The sequence below is a fragment of the Chelonoidis abingdonii genome, chromosome 4, assembly GCF_003597395.2.
Source record: "Chelonoidis abingdonii isolate Lonesome George chromosome 4, CheloAbing_2.0, whole genome shotgun sequence".
NCBI lineage: Eukaryota > Metazoa > Chordata > Testudines > Testudinidae > Chelonoidis > Chelonoidis abingdonii.
In genome coordinates this window covers 22,600,006-22,619,641 of record NC_133772.1, presented here as the reverse complement: position 1 = coordinate 22,619,641, position 19,636 = coordinate 22,600,006, and the positions used below count along the sequence as shown (strand labels likewise).

Sequence of the window (19,636 nt, the reverse complement as noted above, 5' to 3'; positions counted from 1 at the left end):
GCTGCTGCCTCCTCGTGTCTGTTCAGTTAACCAAGCTGGGAATAGCCAAGTACACAGCCCTGCATCACGTCTCCTACAGGGCATCAAGACCAAATCCTGCTTTGGCTTTGATGCCTCTGCAGTTGTCAGTGGCGTGGCACAGGTAGAACTTCCCCCAACCCCTGGTCATGTAGAATCATGCTGTTGATGTACCTCACTTGGTGGCTAGGGTGAACTTTAGGCTGATCATTGTATGAACCAAACTAACAGCATCAGCCTGAGACTCAGTGCTGGTCAGTGTTGCTTAGTGGATTTAGAGGGCTGCTGTTTCTGTAGATCCTCTTCAAGGGAAGAGGCTCTGGCCTGTTTCCCATTCCATCCTCGTTGGTTGCCAGGAGACAGGGCTTTTAAGCACCAATTACAGATACTTTCCTTGGGTGCCCTACCCTGACAACCCTGTCCATAGAGGTTGTGTGGAGGAGTGATGCTTCAGGCTGGGTTGCCATGGCCCTGGCAACTCAAGGATCAGTATCCTCTGAACTTGCAGGGGAGGTTTCCTGTGCCCCACCAATTCCTCAGGAGATACCTAGTTTAAATAGCATTAAGTAGCTTTAGTAAACTAGGGGTTTGAGGGAAGTCCAGCTGTTGGTGAAAGACTTAATGGTACATCAGTAAACAGGTTGGCAGGGCCCCAGTGATCTTGATCTGCTTTAGTATTCTGGGAGAAGCTATGTCTAGCCTGGATGTAGATGGATTGGTATAGGAACAGGGTGGATTTGATTTAAATCACTAGTCAGGTCAGGCAGACTCAATTTAATCAATGGAGTTCTATACAAAGATGCATCTATGGCGTTTTTGTAACCAATAATTCTCCAACTCAATGAGTTCATTTTTAGAAGGTTCACACACTTGTTAAAAACAGTGATATTGAAAACTGTCATGAGTTTACAGCATATCAGAAAATGAAAATCATTGGTAGTGAAGCAGAATATAAGTTCACCTCCCAGTACTTAGCTCCAATCAACAGGGAAATCATTAATATGGCAGGAGTTTCTGCCTGCGTATTAGGAGAAGAACACACCAACAGACATTTAAATGGTTATTTTAACTGAACCATGTAAGAAAATCCAGAACTTCACAGCAAACATAATGCTTTTGTAAAAATTCCCTCCTTCTCACATTTATCTCCAGACTCCCTGTCCAGAATCTATCACCACCAACCATCTCTATTCATTGAACTTGAAACTTTGCACTTTAGAAAGAGTTAAGGATGACCTGCATGCAAATTGCAGAGGAACAATAGGGTTGAGGTCTTCTCACCAGTGTTTAAAAAATATTTTGCTATTAAAAAGCATTTTCTATGCAGACACAAACTACGTCAAGAACTGCAAAAACTTAGCATCTCTGTACTTCTAGACTGAACTGAGTCGGGTAGATAATTATTGAGGTTAATCTTTACAGAAGCTCCCGGAACCCCATAAGATGGGTCCTAATCCATAACATTGGAACTCATTTATAAAACTTTCTTAAACGTTACATGAAATATTCCTCAACGATAGAAGTAAAATTATAATCCCTATTACATATAGCTCCCCAAAAAGCATTAACTCAAAGCTGATTTAAACAATTTAAAAAAAAGGATTTATCCACCCGGTCTAGGAACCCTGTAGCCGTACGGCTTCACCCTATAGTCTAAATGGTGCACCGCCTAACGAGCAACCATGTTAAGCATTGGCTGGCCTGTCTTGCACCAAGGCCGGTGTACCTGCGATAGGTTGCACAGACAAAGGCCCTTTGAAGGCTGCGGCTATCAACACACAACCAAGGGGAGGGAAGAACACCATCCAATACAAAGTAGCAGTGTAAGCTACCCAAGGCTGAGTGCTAGAGGACTCTGTCGGTGCAGCTCAAACCCAGTCTTTATGGGCTTAGCTCTGTATCCATCACTACGGTTGGGAATTCCCCCAATCTGAAATGCTAAGCTGGTGGGTGTTAAACAACTGTAACCCTCCCCCCTTCCTCATCTTACTCTTCTACTCACTAAAACCATTTCCATCCCTGGTATCAGGGGAAGACTCCTACCCACTCTGGGCTCCCCATCCTATAACTCTTCCAACGCAGCCCTAAATGGGGCTAGGAAAGAATTGATCAATCTCTTTATTTGTAAAGAAACTTAACACCATTAAACAAACTTCACCGATAAGGCTAGTCTAAATGCTCCTGGCTAGAAGAACCTGTGAAAACACTACACACATTGTGGGAGATCTGGCCCTGCAGGCTGATATTAGTGCATCTAAAAAATTCTCGGCTATGACTAGCAGCTCTGCAAAGGCATAAATAAGGAAGAAAGCCAAGCTTCTAGGGTGTATCTTCTGGTTACATTAGGTTAAACTCCAGAGAGCGGTGCTGTACAAACTGGGAGAGTTGAACAAAGGCTGTTGGGGAGCGAAACTTATCTCCTCTGATCAGAAGCGAAGTCCAGTTTTGCGGAGCATATGTAGCCCTATGAATATATATGAAGTTGTAGTGGCAGGAGAACCAAGCAGCCTGTCATGGAACCGAACCCCCTGTGCTGGGCTGACAAACTGAACAAAAACAGTCCATGACAGTTGGGTGACATGTGGCTTAGGCGATATCCCACTGGTACAAGAGGCAGGAAGAGACTCAGAGATCCTGAAAGCAGTAGGGCTGATGCTGAAAAGTGATTGCTGTCCCCTGGGCTGGCTCGAGCCGCGATGGAGAGGTAGAAGGAGCCAGTAATCTGAGGGCCATCTCAACGGAAGAGAAGGCAGGGGTCAAAGTCTAGACTTTGGAGGCTAGGGCTGACAGAGCTGAGCCAGGGCCAGGCTAGCAATCCTGGCAGTGGACTACCCTGCATGCCAGCACAGGTCAGTATGCCACCTCCGTTTCAGAGGAAACCCTTCATAGGATTGCCTTCTCCCTACACATGTGAAACTTCTCACCCACCCCCCACTTTGGGTTTTGTTTTTTGTTTTCCTTCCTCTTTCATCCCCACACAATGCATTTACCCTGAAGGGGGAGGAGGAATAAAACAAACTGAAAGGCTGCTCTGTTCCTATTTCATCAAAATAAACTTTCTAATGGAAACTATCTAGGGGTTGAAAAGCTTTTTTGTCCTCTCTCCCCGCCAAAAAAACCTGGAACATGGTGTTCAGTCCATGCTGTTGAACTCCCAGCCATCAGGCAACGAGTTCTGCACTTCTTGGCCCTAGCAGCAAGGATCAAAGCACCCCATTTGAGGGATTTACCTATAGCCCCTATTGCTAAGTGCTCCCTACCTCCTCCCTGGTTTGCAGATGGCAGGGGGTGCAGCAGGAGCTGCCAGACGCGCAGAGGAGGCACTGTGCTGTGCTCAGAGGCAGAAATGTAAAGGCCTAAGGAACTTTTACACCAACATTCAGGCTTGGAGTGATTGAGTGCCTGTGCGGTTTGTGGCTGCCCAGGCAGGGTTCTGTAAGAGGCAGGGGCCTAGCACTGGGCCGGGGCAAGAAGTCCGTTTGGGATTGGGCTGAAAGTCTCAGAAGGAACCCCAAAGCCCCCAAGCTGCAGACGTGTCCTTCCCACAAGTCAGATATGAAATACCTCAGCCAGATTCCCCCTAATGCCATGCTCTCCCCTGGACCTAGACCCAGCCCCTGAAGGTTAGCAGATCCCCCTCCCGTGCTGTAGAGACCACTGCCAAGTCCTTCAGTGATGGCCCGGGATGCGGTTGTGTGACTAGTAAAGCCCCGCAGCAGACCACCCCCAGGGATATTACAGCAGAGACCTCGAAGAAGACACGCTCCCCTGTTCTGGGCAACAGTTCATCCCCCGGCTCATCCCCGCAGCTGGTTGCCATTGAGCACCCAAGGCACCACCGTGCTGTGGGAGACAGACAGACAGATGGTGAGGAGGGGCTGGGTGCACAGGGAAGGAGAACCCTGGAGATCACTAGCCTACCGTAAATGGTGGAACTGCAGAAAGAAAAACAAGGCGGAAAAGGCAAAGCCCCCAGTCGGTCCATCAGCAAGGGAGATGGCTGCGGACGCAGTCTCTGTCTAAGCAGCAGCCGAGGCTGGACATAGGCGATCTGTGCCAGGGAAGGTTGCGCAATGATGGTGAGGAGCGGGCAGGGGCGGAATACTACCAAGAGGGGGAACGGTACCAGTACCAATAGAGAAGCACAATTGGGGCAAAGAGCACTAGTCATTTCATACCCTGCAGTGGGCCACCTACCCTTCTAGGGCGAGGATCCTGCTTTCTTCCCTGGGTTGGAATGGGGGTGTTTTTCCCTCCTCATCAGGTATCAAGTGTCCTTGACACCACGGTCCCCACACAGCTCTGGGCCTAACCCCAAGGCCAAGGTGGCTGCCAATTCTGTGCCACTGAAGTCAGCGGGACAGGATCAGCCCTTCAGGATTGGGCCCGATGTGACTTAGGAGGACCAGCGGGGTGATGGCAGGGAGGGGCCTTTCTCAGAGAGAGAGGCCAGTTTCCAGGGTTAGCGACTGAGATGACCTACATCTTGGAGAAGCCTATGTCCCGCAGCCAGGCCGTCACCTCCGCCGGCGTGGAGTGCTGCTGGAGAACAGGGGAGCCGCTTGGCGCCTAGATCCAAAACAGAAGAGGGGACTGAGGAGTCTCACAGCAAATGAGCGTGCTAATCACGTCCCCGCAACAGACAAGGGAACACTTCCCTCTTCCCCCTCCCAGCCACCCCGCAAGTCACTGCCTGCAAGTGACAAGCTCTCAGAGCTGGTGTCTGCTGATGGGAGATCGAGAGCCTTTAGCTCAGTGCAGGGGATGAGATCAGGAAACCCCTATTCTAGAGCCAGCAGGCACTTAACCGCTAGCAAGCTAGTTCCCATAACCCCACCCCCAAGGGAAATGGGGCCAGCGCCTCAGCACAAGGGGGTGGGGGGAGGCCCAGCCAGGTCAGTGCGTTGCTGCATCTTGGAGTGGAACAGGGTAACCTACTTGGTTCATGCTGGTCTCCGCAGGCTCCTGATCCACTGGCCCCACGATGTTGTTTGGGATATAGCCCCTCTCTCCGGCACTGTTTCTAGCAAGCCACCACTTCTTCCTCTGATCTAGAATCTGAGCCAAGGGACACAGCGTAATTCAAATCAGCCCCCAGGAGCCCAGGTGGTGAATGAGTGAAAGCCATCACCCCAGCCACCAGAGCAGGGGGTCACCCTTGTGGTAATGCCAGACTCCCTGCATGGCATTGGGACTGTCTAGGGCATCTATTGGCAATTAGAGTCCTCGAGACTGAGGCCAGACAGGCCCATTCCGATCTCCTGCAGGGCACGGGCCAGAGAGCTGACACCAGCTGAGGATCAAACTAAATAAATATCACACCAGATTCTGGACTGATTGGACTGGGTTCCTGGGGAGACAACTCCAGGTGTCTGCTGTGTAATGCAGTGCTACCATCCCATCCATGACACTGTGTGCTATATAGATCCATCAATCTGAAGGCCAGAAAGGCCCCTTCTCCCTATTGTTTGACCTCCTTCATAGCCCAGCCCAGAGAACTGTGCACAGTGTCTAGTCCCTGCTGTAATGTGTCACGCTACTGGGCCATCAAGTCCAGTGTGCTGTTTCCAGATGAAAACAAACAGCCTCTCCCAAAATTGCATCTAGCCAGACGGGCCCAGGGAGGAGGCAACATTGCCTTCCTACCCCCCGCCCACCTTCCCAAAATCCATGACATCCAGCTTCCACTCTCATGAGACCGGAGCATACATCGTTATAGTATGGGCATTATTAGTGGGCTTCATTTTAGTAGATGTCTGAAAACCCAACTCTGCTACTGGGCACAGTACTGTCGGTAAGAGCAACCCGCCACAGGCTGATCCTGTGCATGATATTTAGTCCTTGTTCCCCAGCCATGTCACTGTGCAGCCTCCGGGCTGGTGCCATTTAGCCATAGTCAGCAATCAAAGGTCACTCTGTGCCTTGGTGCTGTAAGCCCTCTCTTCCTGTTTTCCAATCTCCATTCACTCTGATCCACCAGTCCCTAGTAGCTACCCTCCCTCTATGTCTGTAAGTAGTCCCAGAGGAACGCACTGTGCTTTAGAGAGACTAAAGACCCAGTTTCCTCCCACAGGTATCTAAGTTCTGGCGCCGAGACCGCCTAGCAGGGACTGAACAATTCCCTCGCTTCACAGGACAGTTCCTGCCTTACCTCCAGCAGTTCCCCTTTCATGACTGTCAGCTCCTTGTTGTTCCGGGCCTGGAATTCGTACATGGCTTGCATGCGCTGAGGGGGACTAGGAGGACCTCTGGAAGGAGACCATGTATGGAGTTAGAGCCCAGGAGAATGGAGCTCTGTAACTCTCTCAGGCCTAGGTCCCTAGGGAGCCAGGTAAGAGATCTAGCTGCTTCTTACAAAAAGAGAACCCCCCATCCTGAGCTCTCTCACACAGCTCTGCATGGCATGTAACGCTTGATTTCAGTACTACTTCAATCACCGAGAGCAGGTCTAGACCCACAGGATTTTTGTCTAGACACAACTAGAGGACCTGATCCTGCAGGGTGCTGAGCACCCTCAGCTCTCATCACTCCCCTCATGGGAGTTGCGGGTGCTGCCTCCCCCCCAGTCCCCGAAGTGCTCAGCGCCTTGCAGGGTCAGGCGCATAGTCTGTTAGTGTTGGGAGAACAGAGCCACTCGGCTACCCTGACACACTCAAGGGGAAAGAGCAACTGGCTGGGGCCAGGTGACCCAAAGGTGAACAGCAGGGGCTTGGGAGGGGCTGTGGGCTTTGCCCAGAGATGGCATAGATAGCAGTCAGGAGTGGCAGGATGGCATGGAGAGAGCTCTCAGACCACGGGGTGGGGGGCCAGGACAGAGTGACCCACTTTCAGAGGCAATAATGCAGCAAGCAATTAAGATACTCGACAAGGGAGCCAAATGAGCTACTCATTTGCTGTCTCCAGCGGGTTTGACCTTCCTGTCTCACACAGACCTTCTTTTGTTCCAGGGATGCTTCCCCCACTTCTGACACAGCGTGAACTGCTGAATCCAAGGGTGGACAAAGTCCCCATCTTGGGTTTCCCTCCCTGGCATCACTGCAGCTGACAACAGGGCCCCTTTGTAATGGGTTGCCCTGGCCCCCACCCACAGGCTCAGAGAGAGCCCAGAATGGAAGCACGGCTCTGCTGGTAGGCTGAGACCAGTCAGCTGCGGCAGATTCTTCTGCCGGTAGGACAGAAAGAACCTTGTGTGTGTTGCAGCTGCTGTGGAAGTGTGTGTGTAGGATTTGGGGAACAGGACTGTGCTGAGCAAGCTGTGCGTGTGCACACTTGCGGTCTCAAGAGGTGATCCCAGCAAGTTCTAAGCAGGAGTTATTTGCCCCTCATAGCCAGAGGCCCTGTGCTGCCCATGTTCATTCATTCACACTGAAGTCCAAGGGGCCTTCCTGGATGCAGTGTATTGGGTCATTTCTCAGAACCTCACTAGGAAGCCGGGCCAGCCTGGGGACAGGAGCACATACCTGGGTGCGGCGTGGTTCTGGCTTCCCAGGGGCTGCTGCATGGACAGAAGACAAACATGCTTTAGTTACATCCTGGGGGGCATTCCAGGGAAGCTGAGGGTGGAACAGATGTGTGATAACCCCCAGAGCCAGAGAGATAGCCTGGATAGGCTATGCAGCCTGTGTGACCCTCTGCAAACATAAGCCTGTCTTTCCAAGCTACAGAAGAATCTCCCTCAGCTGTTAGCAATACTAGGGCTTTTATCCCTGCTAGACCCTGGATGGAGGGGCAGCAGTCCACGCACAGCAAATTCTGTATGCACTAAGTCCCTGGTAGGGGACGTAATCCTTTCCCAGAGACTCACTCACTGCACAAGGTGCCAAGTCATGTCCTGGCTACAACTTTCTGTTCAGTGTTTAAAGGGAAAGATGGGCTTACAGCAGTGCAAAGCGTCTTCCTCTCCCCTGGACTCTGAGTTCCGATGTCTGGCTATGGTACACCTATGGCACTATAGCATCTGACCATCATAACCATTAATACAGCTGTCCTAAGACTCCCCTGGTGAGACAGAGCAGTGCTACTAGTCCATTTTGCAGACAGGAAATAAAGGCACAGGTCCTCAAAGGTATTTAGGCACCCAACACCTATGGAAGTTAAGTACCTGAAAACCTTTGAGGCTTTCTGCCTAAGTGACTTGTCCATGGTCATATGGACAGTCAGTGGCAGAGAAGGAGCTTGACCACAAGACTCCCAGGGCCCAGGCTAGTGCTTTAACCACTAGACAACTCCCTCTCTCTTACAAGGGGGTCCTGGGCCAAACTGCCTCATCAGTTTTGCTTCTGTGAAATGAGCCCATTAGATGTCTCTTGTGCTATTCCTCCTGCCCAAGTGGTTTGAGAGTGATGTGAGGGGAATCCATCGTAATCTGGGAGTAGCAGCTTTGGGAAGACAGTACTTAAAGTGCGCCCCTCGGCCACCCAGCTCAAACTTTAATTTGTGCCGTCAGGAACAGCCTGGCAGTCAAGACTCACCCTCTCCAGGTGAGTGGTGTTCTCCCTCTGGGTCGGCAGGGGGGGCACCCACCCATCTGAGAAGATGGGGATGTAGGGAGGGATGAACTGTCCGCCTGGGTACTCTGTCCTGGGGTGGGGCAGAAAGAGAAGACTTTGCAATGCTGGTCTCCATACAGGACTGTAAACACATCTCTCTAACCACTGGCAGCTGCACAGGGTGGGTGGGAGTGACTCGAAGGGGGACCCATAGCCCTGACAACAAGCAAAGAACAGGTCAAGGGGCTCAGGCTGGGAAGGGAGGCACCAGTCAGCCCTGCAGGAAGGTGCATGTGGGGGTGGAGGGGACGATGGAAAGCTCAGTGAATTGGTAAGGGGAGAACAGTCTCTTACAACCCCAGTGGAGGCTGCTGATTCCGAGTTGGCTTGGGCTGGTAGAGACATACGCTATTCCTGGACGCCTGATGCCCGTTTGCGAGGAGCTGACTCTGCCCTCAGCACAGCTTCTCTCCCCATTTCAGGCTCAATGGGCAATGGAGCTCGAGCTCTCCTCTCAGACCAAGACAGAGCTGGGTAATGTGGGGAAGCTGTTGCCTGGGGCTAAATAGTGGACTTCAGACCAGCAACTACAATCCAGATTAACATTAAAGGGGGAGATGGCGTCACTAGATCCCAGTTCGAGCTCTTTCCGCGTTCGCCGGCTTAAGATCCTTCCTGTTAACAGCAACGGACGGTGCACGTGCCAAGCAGCTGCTCCGCAGCCTGCTGGCTCAGCAGAGGGAATGGCCTGGATGGCCGAGGGACTCTCCTCACCTCGTTGTGTGCCAAGCCTTGCCCAAACTCTTCCAGGTGTCACGGTCCTTTTTCTCCAAAGACTCGTCCAGGAGGTCGATGGCTGCCTCAGTCAGCAGAGGGGAAACAATGGAAGAAGCCAGGTTTGGCCAGGGACAGTTGGATAAAATCTGTATATTGGGCAGATGGGGAGGAATCACAGCGACAAGTCAGGTCAGCCCAGAACCTCCCGCCTCTGACAGTCATGTCTGAGGGCAGCTGTGCTGTCAGGGTGCCCTGCTCACACCTGCTTTGGGTTCAGCTGGGGGTGCTGAGATGTTTGCAGGGAGATCGGTAGTGGTGAAGTGCACAGCGCTGGGTGCAGAGGAACGGTTCACGCTATCACTGTGCAGCAGAGCTCCAAAGTGCTCTATGAACAGAGCCAATCACAGCCCTTGGGGGTGGCGGACGGATGCTGGTTTTACAGATCAAGACATGGAACCACATAGAGGGGAAGAGACTTGCTCAAGGTCACAAACCGAGCCAGTGGCAAAGCCAGGAGTCCTGACTCCTAGCCTGTGCTTTAATCACTAGCCCGTGCCCTCTCCTGGTAGCCATAAGACTATGTCCTGAGAATTTTACTGCCAGGGAAAATCCGGGATCTCTCAGATTCCCGTGGTGGGGAAAAATCTGCATGCAAACCATTGTCCACTGTGAGCTGGCCTGCCTCTGTCCACATAGGACAAAGGGTCTTATCTCTGGAATTCCTGGCAGAAGCCACAATGGCTTAGTGCATGCAGAAGCCACAATGGCAGTCTTTACACCTACCCCTGAAGAACTGGATGCATAGATACAAGGGGAGGCAACCTGCAGCCCTGTCAATGAGATGGATCCTAACAGTCTGGGATACTCACAAAGGAGAGGGTGGAGAAGATGATTCGAACCAGTTCTGGGGCACTGGGTGGCTGCTGCTGCAGCTTAGATTTCAGCTTCCCCTGTGTAGAGGCAAAACATAGGAGAAGCTTTTCACCTCTCTGCCTTAGCCCCACTGCCAGGGAGGTAGCTGCACCCTGGGCAGCTAATACAAGGAGCAGCAATGCAGAGGAGTTGCAAACTTGGCTGCAGCATGTGCTCTGTAAAAAGTGTGGCTGGCTCTGGTAGAGCAGGGGCGACAGCAGCAGGGCTCCCAGCACCCAGGAACTCCCTGCTGCATGGATATGACACACACGTACCTATGCTGTATGCAGTGTTCTTGCTATAGCTGTGTGACCCCTGACTCCTGCAGGTGCAAGGTGTGGGGGAGGCTGCAGTCTTGGTGGGGCAGAGCAGAGATGCTTGGCCAGGACTGCGAGGAGGATGAAGAGGAGCACCCCAGCCATGGGGGAGTCTACCCCACTGCTGATCGGCTTTGTCCCAGGTAGGAGCCATTCAGCAACCGGATGGCCTGCCCCACGGCTGGGGACTCTTCCTCCTTTGCAGGCCTGGCCAGGGATCTCTGCTCCTCCGGGTCAGGATGACTGCAGCCTTTCCGGCACCTTGCGCTCTGGTGTCTTGGACCCCTTGGCTGTGCGGGGAGCCCCCTGCAACCCCACTGCCACCACTGCCCTAACCCTAACTCCAGCCAGACCCCTCTCCCCCACTTGCTTTACAGCAACCTTAACAATTAAAATAGTTAAAAATAGAAAAAAAAAAGTCAATATGAATCATCGAAATTAGAAACAATAAAACCTGAATTCTGCCAAGCCTACATACGCACCATCCAACCATTCCCCCACCACCCTGGCTCGGCATCCAGCAGGAAGGACAGCCAGGGGCATACAACACACTCAGCTCCAGCTACTCTTTTCTGTATTGGTCTCAGATCACACTCATCACCAAAGTTTCCGAGCACCTAAGCAGAGGAACCCCATGAGAACGGCCATGCAAGACCAGTTCCCTGGCCCTCACTGCTTGCGCCAGGTCAGACCAATGACCCCACTAGTTCCATAGTGGCTGATGGAAACTTTTTAGGCTCAAGCGATAGGGCCCGAGCAGTGCCAGGGGTTTCCTGGCTCTAAGAGGTTGCCAAGTAGCCATAGATTTATCCCGGCGTTATAGGCACAGTGACCCCACCCTCTGTCCCCAGATCCCTCCGTCCCTGATCCTGTTTAGTTTCAATAACTAACGTGATTCCCTGGTGGCGTTGAGGGAAGTGGGACACAGAGGGTTGGGTGCATGGGGTCTCTGCATCCAGGCATTTATACCATGCTCATCTCCATTGTATCCCAGTGCTCAGCCTCTTGCGGGGAGGGGATAGTTCCCCTGCTGGACTTGTGCCCTCTGCTAATTGGGCTGGGCTGTGTCTGCAGACGATACAATAGGCTCTGTGTGCTGCTGCCACGGGCATCCCCCTCTTCGACCCACAGACAGCTCTGGCCACCCAGCCAGTAGCCACGACCTACCAGCAGGTTTATGGCGTATTTGATCTTCTGGAAGCAGGTCTCATACTCAGGCTCTGGGGGCAGCACTGTGAGACAGAGGGAGGGAGAGACGGGAGGGAGCTGTCAGCCTGGTAGCTGGGCCCTTACACTCCCCTCTCCCACACCGCAGCAAGTAGACAGCCACATGCCGACAGACAGATCGACCTCCCCACCCATGCACATTCAGGGCAGGTAGTTTCGCTCTCAGGAGCGGGCACTGTCCATCTGTCCATCCGTTCGTCCATCGCCCCTCCTCCATCCCCATCCCCTCTCCTAACAGCTGAGCCCAACAGGGAGCCTCAAGAGATGGGCCCTGGCCCCAGCCTCAGCTCTGGAACTGGCTCCTGGAGAGGCAGCCCAGGCCTGGGGACTGATCTGGGGCAGGAGCTGCCCAGGCCCTGGGACCCCACCTAGCCATTAGGAAAGGGCAGAGGCTGTGTCAAAGAGCATGGAGCTCCATTCATGGGGTAATTCCTCGCCCGCCCCAACATCCTGAATAGCCGCATGCTCTGCGCTACCCACTCCAGGCTGGAGATATGGATACACTAGTGAGGGGCACAGACCCTAGCCATTTCCTTCCCCTGGGGGCCAACAGAGGCGTGCCCCCCAGATCCATCTCTCCCCTGGGGGCCCACCCAGGGTCCTGCCCCTCAGATCCACCTCTCCCCTGGGGGCCCACCCAGAGACCTGCCCCTCAGATCCACCTCTCCCCTGGGGGCCCACCCAGAGACCTGCCCCCTAGATCCACCTCTCCCCTGGGGGCCAACCCAGAGACCTGCCCCCTAGATCCACCTCTTCCATCACAGGGTGTGTCTACACTCACTGCAGTTGGGACTGAGTGTCCCACCCTGGGTACACGGACACACACTAGCTCTGCTCTGGCTACAGTGCTATAAATAGCATTGTGGCTGCTGCAGCACAGGTGGGGACACAGAGTCCGGGCCTCCGCAACAGGGTGGGCAACCTGGGCCATGCTCATGCCGCAACATGCACATGGCTCCACTGAAGTGCATTAGCTGAAGCACAGCTAGTGCGTCTGCTTACCGAGGCTGGGAGGCTCACTCCAGTGGCTGTGGAGACGTCCCCTCAGAGACCTTCCCAGGTCCCCTTTCCCCTGGGGGGACTATGCAGAGATTGACTCCACTTCTCCTAGGAATGCAAGACCCCCTTCCTCCCCCCATAACCCTTCCCCCTCCCTCACCTCCTCTCTCCTTGTCCTTTTTCTTCGACTTCTTCTTGATGCTCGGCGAGCTGCTCGTCTCCTTCAGCTTCCCCACAAAGAGTTCGATGTCACTCAGCACGTGGTTCAGGATTTCCTGCCAACACAAGCGGCAGGGATGTATCAGAGGCAGCGCGGGGCCCCAGGCCAGCCTCTATCTCTGGGAAGAACACCCAGGCCTAGCCACTCCAGCCAGAGCACAGAGCACGGTCTGCCCATGGGGAACCTAATGCTGTATGTTGGCTGGAGAAGTCCTGCATCGGGACCAGCTCGGCAGGTGTCAGAAGGTGGTGGAGCTCCTGCTCTGCCACAAACCCGGATCTCCCCAGCTCCTCCTCCTCCTCCCTTCCTCTCGCCGGCCAGCCCACAGCTTCTTCTGGGCAGGGCTGGGACACAACGTGTCCCCTAAGCCAGCTGGCAGAGCTGCAGAGGCTAAAAGTCCGCGGCTACCCTCCGGCTGCTGCTTCCCCTCTCCCTTCTGCCAACTGCTCTCTAGGCCTTTCGAAGGCAGAGAGGCCTTTCTCCTCAGGCCTGGCAGGGCACTTGGCAAGTTCCTTCCCACTTGGGTCCCAGCCTGACACCGCAGTCCCCAGGACGGTCAGAAGCATGTCAGTACCAAACAAGCTCTGTCCTACTGCAAGTTTGCCTGACGATGCACCAGGGGAAAGCCTATCCTTGTGGGCAGGCTCCACCAGGCGATGATGGGGGCTGCAGCAGTCCCAGGAAAAGCTGGTATCTGGGAAGCAGCTGGAGCAGTCCTGGGGCACTTACAGTGTCTTTGTCGAAGTCCTGCATTGCCTGCAAGCCAGGATCTATCCACTCATCTCTCGGCTTTGGGGGCCGCGGCTGGTCAGGCGCTGCAATAGCCAGGAGGCTGGGGTCAGTTGCAGCAGGCAGAGGTTTGTGGTGGGGTGTCCATTCGACACCCCCGTCTGCCAGGGCTCAGAGTTACACCTCCCAGCCCCCCAACTGCCCTCTGCACCCTCCCACAGCACCTCTCCACGCTCTGCAGACAGCAGTGAATGCAGCCCGGCTAAGGGGAGTCAGTATCATGAGCCCCATGGTACAGAGAGTCAGTGGCAGAGCTGGGAAGGGAATCCATGAGTCCAAATACTGCTCCAAACCTGTACCTCCCTGGCCTGCCCCTCCTCCGCGCCAACCCACCTCCATGCACCACCCCCTCCCTGCCATACTAGAGCCTGTTTACCATAATCCATGGAGGCTGGGGGATTCCGGGGCACCTGGTCTTGGCTTTGCCACCGTTGTGGTGTGGGGGGAATAAAGGGGTCTGGCTCTGGCAGTCCAGCCCACCTATCCTGGCTGGTACGTGGGGGGTTGCTGTGGAAGGACCCTCGGCTCTGCTGGGACAGCATGGTCTCCAAACTGCTCCTGAGAAAGGGAACAAGGAGGCATGTTTAGTAATGCAGCAATAGGTGCTGTCCCTGCAGAGGGGCTGGCGGGAGACTTCTTCAGCTACAGAGAAGGGGCTGCATTGCGCCCCCTGGGGACACTGGAGGAGAAATGCCTGGTGACCCCTAGGAAGAGAGGTGGGGGAAACACATCCTATCCACAAGGGCTCTGTGTGACTCAACCCTAGGAGCACCCCAACTCTATGGAAGGACTGAGGGCCTCTGTCTAGAGCTGGGGTGTGGGCTGTATCCCTTGGGGACTTCAGAAGGTGGGGGATTTTCTTTGTACCTTTACGAGGGGGTTCCTTACTGGAAATCCAGGGTGTGTGGAGGGGGGATGGGGGCTCCTGGGAATCCAGGGTTGGGGGACTGTGTCAGACCTGAAAGTGCCCCAACAGGAGACAGTGGTTGGGGGGGTTGCACCTACGTTACCCTGCTGGAGACAGGCTCTCTGCACCCCGTTACCTGAGCACATCCTGACTCTCCCGTTCCCCTTTCCACTCCTTGACAGCCTTCTCCAAGCTGGCTTTCATCAGCTCTGCCTAATGGGAAGGGAAGAGGAACACAGCAGGACCATGAGTTCCCCTCCACAGCCCTGCAGCTGAGAGCAGCGGTCCCTATGCTGCCAATAGCGAGGGTAGACCCCAGAGCATCCAGCTCTGAAAGAAACTGCTACTGGAGCTATAGGAGAGTCTCCCGAGCAGTGTGGGGACAATGACACACAATCATGATTCCATCCAGTACAGGGCTGCAGTGACACATACACCCCATGTTAATAAATCTCCCATTCCCGTGCTCCACAGAGAGGGCCAAGCCGCTACCTGAAGCCGTCCTTAGACCTGCTGCCGCCCACCAAGGCGGTACTGTGTAGCCAGGCCCGTGCTGCTCACCCCCAACTGCTCGCACTGGAAGAGGAGGATGCTGTTCCTGTGCTGGCTCTGCTCCCTCACGGTGACGGCCAGAATGGAATTGTAGACACAGCGGTTGAGGACGGCAGCGCACTCCTGGACGCTCTCCAGGGGGAAGCTCTCCAACTCCTCCTGCAGCGGGGGGAGGAGGAGGGCGGGAGATGGGGAGAACGGGGCAGATCAGCAGGACAGTGGGTGTCTCTGCTCTGCTGGGGATCCAAGCTCCTCTCCCACATGGACATGGGGTGTGTATGGAATCCTATGGGCTGGAGGCAGCATTTCCTGCTAGCCCTATGGCAGGGGATGAGGGTAAGTCCCCCGAAGCACTCTGCTTCCTCCTCCAAGACCCCAAAGAGAGTGTATGCTGGAGGGGTGGGGCTGGGCCCTGTTGGGAGGAGGGGCGGTGGCTGAAATGGGCTGGGAGACCCCTATGCACCTTGGTCTCGATGTCGCTCAACAGCAGCTCATGGTCCCTCACTTGCAGGATCATGTTCTGTCCCCAGACCCGTCCCTGTGCATCCATCATCTTCAGCCGTGCCACACAGTCATCCACACCACGAATGTCCTTGGAGTCCACGTGGACGGTGAGCAGGTGCTGGGGACACAGAGCACAGTGTCCAGGCCCTCCCCAGTCCCCCACCCCAGCCCCTGACTGCAGGAAAGGGGACGTGTGGGGAACCATGCAACCTGAGGTGGGGGGTCCCGCATGACATGGCTGAGCAAGGTGGCAGTGGGTGGTACTGGCCAGGGCAGAGCACGAGGTGGGGACGTCTGCAGTCAGTTGGGAACCCAGCCAGGGTTCAAGCCCAGAGGAAGCAGCGTGCACCAGCATCGCCAACCTGGCGCACCAGAGCATGCTGGGAAGGCCTCTCCCCACTAGGGTGAGATGACAGCGTGGGGACAGCTGGTCGTGCTCTGATGGGTGGGTGTGCACAGGGCATTTTCTATAGGGAGGGAAAACAGGCCATTTGGGCTTCTCCTACCTCCACACGGTGCTGGAAGTCACTTTGCTGCTTCAGCATGGACAGAGTGTAATCCTTGCGCTGGCCTGCAGGCGGAGAAGGGCAAGAGGAATGAAAGGGAGAGGCAGAAATCTGGGGAGAAGAAGGGGCTGGCTGACGGGAGCAGTGGTGCAAGTAGAAATCATTTCTTGCTGGTGCTGCACTCATGGGAGGGACAGAAGGGAGGGCACATGCCCCCCCCCATGTGACTCCACCCCACCCCCAAACCGGGTCTCCCACTGTCCCCTCTGACACCCCACTTACCTGTCTAAAATTTTACAACAAAATGGTGCCTTGGACCCCTGGTGCCACCTGTACTTCCACATGTCACTGAGGATCCAGCAACGTTCCACACTGAAAACTTCTTAATTTGAAAGAAGGATAGGAAGGCCAATCACCCCACTTTCCCTTAACACACTATCAACGTCTTCCTTATGTCCAAACTAAACTTCTGCCAGCTTGCCTTTATCTGAGGGTATGTTCACTTCCAACCGTAAACGCTGTAAAAAAACCACCCCCACGAGGGGAGTAGCTCCCAGCGCTGATGCTTTGGCTACACCGGCATGTTACAATGCTGAAACTTGCAGCGCTGGGGGGGCGGGGAGGGGGTTCACACCCTGAGTGAGAACATTTCAGCGCTGTAAAGTGGCAGTGTAGACAAGGCCTAAGTATTGCTCCCCGCCAGGCACCCGGAAAGCAGAGATGCAGCGCCATCTGGGTTTGATGGGAAAGAGGCACAGAACTGTGTGCCATGTGAATCTTGATAGAGCTACAGCCCACACTGTTGTATTATTTTCCTCAGCATGACGTACAGGAGGGGCAATTGAAATCAGCCCGGCAGAATGTGCATGAGAACTGCCTCTGGGCAGAAAAGCAATTGATCAAAAATCACATTCTCTGATCTCTTGGGGCCAAATCCTGTTCCCACTTAAATCAAAAGAAGTTTTGCTATTGAATTCAATGGGAACAGGCTTTGACATTTGGAGAGGAAAGAACAAAACCACTCAAGCAATGGCTATGTTGCTTATACCACAGGTATCAAAGGCTGCTGACTCATGTGAGAAAGTCAGCAGAGATCTGATCTTTGTCCATTGCAAGGGGGAAATCAGCAATCAATCAATGAGGCTAGAACAGTCTTTGGACCATAACCAACTCATAAGTCCATCTGCAAATAGGGTGACCAGATGTCCCGATTTTATCGGCACTGTCCCGATATTTGCTTGTTTGTCCCGTGTCCTGACCAATGTTTGGTCGGAACACTGGACAAACAAGCATTGTTTGCCCTCCGCTCCCATGCACAGGCGAAGCCCGCAGGGGCTCGCGTCCCCCCACCCCGACTCTGCCCCCTCCTTCCCCCATTGGATCCCTCCCCAAATCCTCGCCCTGGCCCCACCCCAGCTCTGCCCCCTCACTGCCCCATTGGATTCCTCACCAAATCCCTGCCTCTTCCCCAAGCATGCCATTCCTTCTCTCTCCCAGGCTTGCGCCGATCAGCTGTATGGCAGTGCAAGCGCTGGAGGGAGGCCTGGGGGACACAGGGGAGTGTGGGGTCAGTGAGTCCGGCCTGGCCCCAAGCGCAGGCAGGAGGGTGGGGTGATAGCTGCAGGGGCAGCCCTGGGTCCGGCCTGGGGAACCGTGTACACGCCCATGGGTGGGGGGGGGGCCAGCAGCTGGACTCCGACGGGGCTTCACCTCCTGCCACATGGAGGCAGCAGCAGCCCTGTTTGTTCCCCTTTGGGACCCGAGCGGGACAGGGGAGCTGGGGCCTGCTGTCCCCACTCCAGGGCCACCCGCGGTGCTCTGCGGGGCAGCTGGGCCTGGGCCGGGCCCGGGCACACTTAGGGTGATATGATTGCGCCACCCTGCAGGGCGGGCTGTAGGGAAACCCCGCCCCGGGGCGGAGGCAGAGGCCGCCCCGTTTGTTCCCCTGTGGGACCTGAGCGAGACTGGGGGGCTGGGGCCTGCTGCCCCCACTCCGGGGCTGCCTGCAGGATTGCACCAGCTGGGCACCTTCCCCTACGGGGGGTGGTGGAGAGGAGGCGAGCTAGTGTGTGTGGGGGGGCGCTCTGGCGGCTTTTTTTTTTTTCCCTCCACCGTCCTCCCCCGACCCCCATCCCGATATTTTCAGTTTTGTCATCTGGTCACCCTAGCTGCAAAGGATCAAGGAAATATGAAGGCTCCAGATTACCTTAAAGTCCTCAGTCCCTTGGTTAGAATGCTCCCATCAGTATATGCTCATAGTCCAGAGGCTGGAGCAGGAATCAAAACCACTGTCTAAACACCTTCCATTCCCCCCACCCCTCCCCTCTTGAGAAATCCTGACCAACTTAACAGCACAATACATATGCTAACAAACTTAAACAAAGGCTTATGTTAGCCAATGTATTGTGCTGTTAAATCCATATAAAGAATAAATGCCCTCCCTAGAGCATTCTGCTCCTTTAAGGAGCAGAGTGCAGCTCCACCCCTACTCCCCAAGTCTTTCTGGTACCCCATACCCACTAAAAATCTCTTGCCGGTACTGCATACTGGAGCATGCCACCCTATTTGCACTCCTGCATGGCAGGTGTGGAGACAAGAGGGAGGAGAAGGGGATGGGTAGGCTGAAAGGAGGAGGACGCTGGTCTTACGGTAAATGGCTTTGCTGCTGGGCCTGGATGTGCTGTTGGCTCTGATGAAGTTTGGGCTGCCATTGCTGAACTCACTGCAGAGAGGACAGACATACAGACACCTGGTGCATAAGATCTGCCAGGCTCCCAAGGACCCTCCTCCCCTCCCCTGAGCTTGGACCTTTGCTCCCCAGTGCAGGGACCTGCTGGCATGTGCCAGGTTGTGCAGCGGAGCCGGGAGAGTGGGGTTTGACGACAGTCGGACTTTGCCTGGCCCCCACCGGCCTGTGGGGAATCTCAGAAGGTGCCTCCCCACCCAGATGGGGAGATGCAGAGAGAGCAGTGCCTGGGCCCTGTTTGGAAGATGCCCCCTGTCCCTCAGGTAGGCTGCTCTGCCCAAGAGCCCTGGGGATGGTCAGAGAAGCAGCTGTCAAATGGAGCATTGATTGTTCTGTGTGCCTGTGGGGTGGGGGAGCAGGGTAGGGGGCACCCCAGAGCCCTAAGAGGGATGGGCACTCACTTGTACTGAGACTCGGTCCTGTAGCCAAAGTGTTCCATCATGGTTGGCCCAGAGAGCAGGCCCTGCAAAACAGAAACTTCAGAGCCCACACCCAGGGGATGGGATCAGCTGTGGGAGGGCAGGGCAGAGGGAGCCAAAAGGAGGCAGGGCCACAGTAGTAGGAGGATCATATGTCCCATCTTGGCCAGAACAGTCCCCTTTTTAAGCCCTGTCCTGGCGGTCCTGACTCTTCTGGCAAGAGTGGGCATTTGTCTCGATTGCTCTTGCAAAGC

The 19,636-nt window shown here is 54.8% G+C and overlaps 1 protein-coding gene across 1 annotated transcript; it reads right to left on the bottom strand.

Moving 5' to 3' along the window:
- Positions 1-1,065: 1,065 nt before the first annotated feature.
- Positions 1,066-19,429, bottom strand: EPS8L3 (EPS8 signaling adaptor L3). The gene is made up of 19 exons (XM_075065994.1): positions 19,365-19,429; positions 18,866-18,939; positions 16,218-16,282; positions 15,671-15,829; positions 15,217-15,366; positions 14,792-14,868; positions 14,125-14,306; positions 13,689-13,774; positions 12,900-13,014; positions 11,681-11,745; positions 10,154-10,234; positions 9,282-9,430; positions 8,490-8,598; positions 7,479-7,513; positions 6,170-6,266; positions 4,957-5,076; positions 4,502-4,587; positions 3,743-3,861; positions 1,066-2,751 (listed from the first exon to the last, which is right to left on the bottom strand). The coding sequence occupies exons 1-18, from the start codon at positions 19,403-19,405 to the stop codon at positions 3,816-3,818; spliced, it is 1,737 nt and encodes a 578-aa protein (XP_074922095.1). The 5' UTR covers positions 19,406-19,429; the 3' UTR covers positions 1,066-2,751; positions 3,743-3,815.
- Positions 19,430-19,636: the final 207 nt, after the last annotated feature.